This window comes from Equus asinus, chromosome 21 (assembly GCF_041296235.1).
Source record: "Equus asinus isolate D_3611 breed Donkey chromosome 21, EquAss-T2T_v2, whole genome shotgun sequence".
Taxonomy (NCBI): Eukaryota; Metazoa; Chordata; class Mammalia; order Perissodactyla; family Equidae; genus Equus; species Equus asinus.
Genome location: NC_091810.1, coordinates 49,255,238 through 49,262,191, shown reverse-complemented (window position 1 = coordinate 49,262,191; position 6,954 = coordinate 49,255,238). Strand labels below are relative to the sequence as shown.

The 6,954-nt window shown below is 49.9% G+C and overlaps 1 protein-coding gene across 2 annotated transcripts in view; it reads left to right on the top strand.

Moving 5' to 3' along the window:
• Positions 1-486: 486 nt before the first annotated feature.
• The window catches only part of BSN (bassoon presynaptic cytomatrix protein), a 98,520-nt gene continuing 92,052 nt past the window's right edge, over positions 487-6,954 (top strand). For both annotated transcript variants that reach the window (XR_006517643.2, XM_044754961.2), the window contains exon 1: positions 487-817. Coding sequence is in view for 1 of the 2 variants with exons in the window: in XM_044754961.2 (XP_044610896.2) it covers positions 612-817 (206 nt within the window). In the remaining variant the exon portion in view is untranslated. The remainder of the gene's footprint in view (positions 818-6,954) is intronic.

Here is a 6,954-nt window from a genome sequence, read left to right as displayed (position 1 = left end):
TGCTTCCATGACCTTGCACCTCTGAACACCCTTGTTCATTTGCCTCCAACTCCTAAACATCCTTTGAGGCACACTTGGGTGGCCCCTCTCCGAGGACTGTCCCCACGAAGCCTGTTAGCTGGGGCACTGAGGTTTTCCAAAGGAGAGCACCCATTCCCAAGTTCCCCGGGGCAGGAAGGGCCACTGACTCCAAGGCACGGCGCGACGCCCCCATGGCCCCTTATCGTGGTCCGTGCCCCTCCATCCTGGCTCAGTGGAAGGCTCCCTTCAAGCCCTACCGGGTTCCAGGTAGAACACGCCGGCCGTGACGGTCTCGGAGGGCGCATGCGCTGGCGCCGCCGGCTGTTTCCCAGCGACCCCGCCGCTGGCTGGTGGACAAGCGTCTTCACCGGCTGGCGAGAGCGCGCGCGTGGGTGGTGGGGGGGGGGGGTGCGTGTGCAGGGAAGGGGTGCGCGGGCCGCGCAAGCGCATGCGCACCGGCAGGCGGCGGCGCGAGCCGAGCTGGGAGATGGCGGCGGCGGCGGCGGCGGCGTCGAGCGTGTGAGCAGCCTCCAGGGAGCCGCCGGCCCAGGCCCAGCGCGACCCCGACCCCGCCCGCCCGCCTGCCTGCCATGGGCAACGAGGCCAGCCTGGAGGGCGGCGCTGGCGACGGGCCGCTGCCTCCCGGAGGTTCCGGCCCCGGCCCGGGCCCCGGAGCAGGAAAGCCGCCTTCAGCACCGGCCGGCGGCGGACAGCTCCCCGCAGCAGGTGCGGCGCGAGCGACCGCGGGACCACCCGGCCCCGGCCCGGGACCCAGCCCCGGCCCCGGCCCGGGCAGGTAAGCGCGCGGCGCGACGCCCAGGGGGCGGAGAGCTACTGCCTGAGGCTAGGGCCGGGGCCCACGACCCCGCGATCTAGTTTGGACAGCGAGGTCGGACGTCCGGCCGCGCTTTGAACCCAGCTTGATTGGGGTGAGCCGGGTGGTCGCGGGAAGCGGCCCTCCCTGTCTAGCCGCCCCGCCTTGGCAAGGCAGGATGGTGAGCTCAGGGTCAGCTGGGGCCTGCAGACAGTGACTCCGTCACGACCCCCAAATTCGCTTACCCCCAACGCCGGGCTCAGGAGGGGCTTATGTAACCTCAGCCTGGTCCCTCTGCACTGGGGAGCAGTGGGATGGAAAACGTCTTTTCTGTCTGCTGGTGTCTGCATGTGTCCATTGTGTTGGGCCAAGGAAAGAGCACAATGGGAGTGGCTGTCGGGGAAGATAAGTGTCACTGCCAGGAACAGAGAGAGATGAAAATAGTTGAACCGTGAACTTGGTCATGCGCTTTCCTCAGGCATTTAGTGGCTATAATCATCTTTAGAGGAAGGAAAAATGCCACTGGACACCAAAAGGTACTTACTTAGGCTCAACAGTACTAACAGGGTCGTGTGCTTTCACCAAGGTTTAGTGAAACACTTTGGGGTGAAGCAAAAATGCTATCGAATCATCTAGCATCAAATATGTTCCTGTTGCCTTATGATTTAGATTACCACTTTAGAAACCAGCAGGAATGCTGAAACCCACATAGAATACTTTAAACAGAACATATCTGACCAAACACTGTGAAGCCAGCTTGTTTAAAATGTATGCCAATTGAGGTCTTACAACAACAATCAAGTGGCAGTGAATGCAGTGGAAGGGAATGCTGATATATAATAAATCAGTAGACTGAAAACTCAGGAAAGCTACCAAGAGACAACAGGATAAAATGGAAGGCATTATCTTTACACCAAATAGGCCCTAGGAATAGCAAAACTGGGGGGGCTGTTTCTGGCTCTATGTGAGTCTGCTGATAACGTTGCCTTGGCTTTTCTGTGTGGGAGCACATAAACTGTGAGGGAGCATATTTTTTTGATTCTTCAACTGCCCAGCTGTGCCTCTCATGTGTTTATATCCTCAGAAGTCATTTCTTAGACAACTAACAGTAACGGAAGGCTCACCGTAGCCTGAAACCTGCCGCAGACAGGCCAGCCTGTGAGCATCCCTTTTAGAGGTGGGTTTTGCCCATTTTACATTAGCTATTACAGTAATGCAGTTGGGTAGCACACGGTTCTTAGCACTGCAAATACTGTCCATTTTGCTGCGTGTTGAGCTGCTGTTTGAGTTTTAGCTTGAGGGAGGCTCACCCGGGCTTTAGTGCTTCCCTCCATGGGAAAGCATCTACAGCTGAATGGAAAAACACCTTGTTATTGGGAGTTCTCTATATGGGGAATTTGACATTTCTCTTCTGGTAACCAAACAGACTGCTTTGTAGTTTATCTGATGTTGCAGAACCAAGCATATGAAATTTTTGAAAGACTTGGGCAGCTCAGAGGGACAGAAAGGAGGCTGGTGTCTACTGCTTGTATTCCTTTTCAGTGTTTCATTTCTACCCTGTCCTTGCATTCTGCTATAGGACAGACCCATGAACTACCGTTGGTTAGGGGAAATCATGGGCTCCTGCTGGGTTTAGCAATCACATAATTCACTTCTGGCTGTGGGCAGGGCTCACACATGGGCCTGTGGTGCTAAGGTCCTACGGCTGTCAGGCTCAGGGCATAGGCTGGCTATTTGTCACCAAAGCTCAGGACTAGGGGCGTTTAAGAGATAGGATTTACTCTTCCAGCTAATATTCCACTTGTTACAGCACCTCAGCTGAGCGCAACACCTCCATGGTGTGTCTCTCCTTCAGCATCAGAATGGCTTCTACTTCTCTCACCAGAGCATCTCAGGTACCCGATGCCAAAGTTAGCATGTTCTGTTCTAAGGTGCTGCTGAACAGATTAGTCCACTGATGGAGAAAAAGCCCTGTGGCATGTGCTTCTGGGCATTCAGGAAAGCGTATTGGCTCAGTTTCAAGCAACCTTGTGAATTTGAGGGCATTTGGAAACTTCGTAGAGGTAGGTAGAGGGTCAGGTAAGGGGGAGATCATTTTACTAAATCCAGAGGGGAATGAAACTGAGGTTCTGGGGGAGTTTATTCCTGGCTCTTTCCTGTTGGCATATTACCTCTTGTCACCCCAGGCTGAATTAGTCTTTTCATCCTCATACTGAGCTAACTTGGGCTCTGTGAGGGGGCAGCTCCAGCATTTGTGACTGAAAAACCTGACCTGAATCCTGTGACTAGCAGCACCACCAAACCATAGTGCAGCCTCTTAGCCCACTTGGATGATATGGCACTTTGGGCATTGGAGAGTCTCTCAGGACAGGGCTCTCTGCTTCTGGTCTCAGGGTCACGTGTACAGTTATATAGGTTGTGCTTTTCCCAAGGAGTGCCATCAGGGAAGGCTGAACTCTGTCTCAGGCTCCACTCTCCAAGCTGTATGCCCTGGTATGGGCTGCATCCTCCAAGAGGAAGGGGCACCTTTCGTTCCTTCATTCCTTCACTTATTTTTATGGAGGTGTGCCTGATGTACAGTGAAATACTCGAGTTGATGGGATTTTCACCTATACACACACCCATGACACATCACCAGTTCAAGATGGAACTTTTTCAGTAGCCCAGAAAGCACCTTTTAAAAAAATTGCACAGGGGCTGGCCTTGTGGTATAGTGGTTAAGTTCATGAGCTCTGCTTCAGCGGCCTGGGGTTCATGGGTTTGGATTCCGGCACGGACCTACACACTGCTCATCAAACCATGCTGTGGCAGCATCCCACATACAAAGTGAAGGAAGATTGGCACAGATGTTAGCTCAGCAACAATCTTCCTCAGGCAAAAAAGAAGAGTATTGGCAATGGATGTTAGCTCAGGGCCAATCTTCCTCACCAAAAACAAAAAACAAAAAACCCCACAAAGGAGCCATGTAGACTAGTGGCACCTCATCTAATCTATATCAGCCCTGTGGACTTGCACATGTTTTGACATTTGCAAATTGATCCGTAGTCAATCAGCCAAGATGTATATACCAGTATCAAGAGCAAGCACTGTGCTGGGTTTTTTTAGAGGGTCTAGAAGGGACAGAGATGCTCCCCTGTCCTCTAGCACCTCACAGTCTGGTTGGTCACGCAACACTTGAAGAGCCAAATCATGGAAGGATCCTATGAGTGACACTATGGGCAGCTTAGTATCTGAGAAGTGTCAAATAAGCAGTGCTTATGGAAGGGTTGTCAAGTGAAGAGTGCAGAGTCAGAGCCAGGCTTCAAAAGATGGAGAAACCCAAGGCATAATGGAAAAATGGTGGGGTTATGGGAGGTGGAAGGAGGGAGAAATGGCTTGAAGAGCATGGTCTACACAGGCAGGGACAGTGGATAGAGAATGAGGCTGAGTGCAGGGGTGTGGAGGAGGGCTAGGGCAAGCCAGGTTAGACTCCTCTTTCTCATTACCTGTTGACATCCCTGAGGTTGCCTCTCACTCATTTCCAGCCCACATGCCATGAAGACATATTGAGCCAAAGGCAACTGGGCACAGAGAGCATGGTCATTTGCTGGAAGGTTGGCAAGGCTGCTCTGAGAACCACACCCAAAGTTCCTTTCTCAAAATCAATTTGTCATAATTATATCTCAATAATAAAAATAAAAATAAATTGGTTTGGCAGGCCTAATATCTCTGGTCTGGGATTAGCCAGACTTGTTGTATTATATCAGCTAACAGTCAGGCTGTGGAAAAATGGGGGACTAATTTATAAGGATAAAATGAAAGGATACAATTGTCAAGCTTGGAAATAATGGTTCTTTATTGTTTAGAAATCGTGTTTGGCCCAAGTGGCTGGATTCTCACAAAAGGCATGTCATGAGGCTTGTAGTAAGTGAACTAACATCTGAATGGTGTCAAAATTTCACCCAAAGAGGGCAACCATTTTTGTGTTCCTTGCCAAGGAGAGAGGGGCAGCTTCGATAATATAGCTGTTCCCAGTGTTAGTAAGACTGATAAGATACTGCCAATCCAAAAAAAAGTTATGGGGATATTATGAGGAAAAAGGCTATCTTTGCAAAAAACAAAGAAACAAACTTTTTATTATGGAAAATTTCAAACATGCATAAAAGTAGAGAGAGTAAGCTAATGAACTCCTGTGTTGCCATTGCCCAGCCACAGCCATCATCAACTCATGGCTGATCAAATTTATCTATCTCCCTTTTTTCCCACATCCCATGGAAACAACTTCCAGACGTCCCAACATTTTATAATCAATATTTCAGTGTGTCTTTCTAAGAAATAAGGGCTTTAGGGCCAGCCCCAGTGGCCTAGTGGTTAAGTTCAGCATGTTCTACTTTGGTGGCCCAGGCCTGGTTCTCCGGCACAGAACTATACCACTCGTCAGTGGCCATGCTATGGTGGTGGCTCACATACAAAAGAGGAAGATTGGCAGCAGTCAGGTGAATCTTCCTCAGCAAAAATGAAAAGAAATAAGGGCTTTGTATAACATTACCACAGCACCATGATCACATCTAAACAGGATAACAATCCCTTAATCTCAGCAAATATCCAGTCAGGGTTCAATTTTTCTAATTATCTTTTGAATTTATTTTAAAGTTGGTTTGTTTGAATTGTCATCAAAACAGAGTCTACATATTGCATTTGTTTGATACATCTCTTCAGTTTCTTTAAATCTGTAAGTTCCTTCTCCATTTTCACCCCTTGCAATTTATTATTGGAGAACTGTATCATTTGTCCTGTGATTTCTCATATTCTGGATTATGCTGATTATATCTCTGAAGTGTCATTTAAGATATTCCTCTGTCCCATATTTTCCCTTTAACCTGGGAATTATATCTAGAAGCCATTTAGATTCACATTTCTTTCTTTTGGCCAAGAAATTCTAGCTTTTTGAAAAGGAGTTTGTTGAGGGCTTCAGACATGAAGGGACGGGGGGTTCCCTGAAAGCAGAGCCAGACTTTGGGCTAGTTTGGAGCCAGAGAACAATGCAGTGGGCCACTTTTCTGTTCTTTTTCTAAAGTTCTTCTTCCTCTGAGTGGGTTTGGTTCTGAGTTTAAGAAGGCAAAGCTTTCGGAGCCCCTGGGTCAGGCCTTTTTACCCCAGCTTGGGGGAGCCCTCTCTGTATATGTAAGTAGCAGGCTACTAGGAGATAGGATCTGGGGCTTCAATATATAGTCTCCCTTCTCATAGGTCCTGCACATTTGAAAGGGGCCCTTTCCTCTTGTTAGTGATGGAGGTGGAGAGGGACAAACCTTGCTATGTGTGGGCTACTTGAAGGGAATCTGTTCTCGGAGCCCAGGCCGATGTGCAATAAAATGCCACTTCTGCATGTGTGCTTCCTCAGAGTGATTCTGCTGGGTGTTTTACACACACTTATCCTCACTCCACCTGCCTGGCTGTGCAGCTCCTGCGGGCCCCATCTGTCCTGGCCTTATTTATCCTTCCTGCCTGGGCACTTACTTTTTTAAATGGTGAAATGGTGGCTCAGGCTGTATGCTTGCAGCAAGGGCCGAGTGTCACTTTAGGACTTGAGGCCCTCCTGATAAGCTGGGACTTGGTGGACGATCTAGCTGTGGGGCCTCCTGCTCTGGGCCTCTCGGTTGGGGCCAGAAGCATGTCATGCTGGTATTGATACTGCATTCGTGGGACTTGCTCAGGCTCCTTTCCTGCAGGGCCCTGTGTCATCTCCATTCACCAGCATAGTGGTGGAAGCTGATTGTAGTTGGGGAATGAATTGGGACCCCGGCCTCTGGGATCCTGCCTTTGGTAAGGGAGATGAGATTGTGATATCCTACCCCCTGTGGTACCCTTCCTGCAGATTGGGCCTCTGGTGGGTGTCTTTTGCCCCGTGGCATTCTCTCAGCCCATGTGTCTTATACTTTAGGTTCTGGTCAGCTTTGCCTGTGGGATGGAGGGTGTGAGCATGCTCCCTGATTCATCTGTGCTGTATCTTGGGTCCCCAGGCTGGTCACAGGGCTGCTCTGATCTGTCCTTCCTGTACTTTGCTCTTAGGGGAATCTAGGGTTCTGAAGAGAGCCTTGCTCTAGCAGAGACCCCTTACCTGGCATCCCCACTTCTTTATA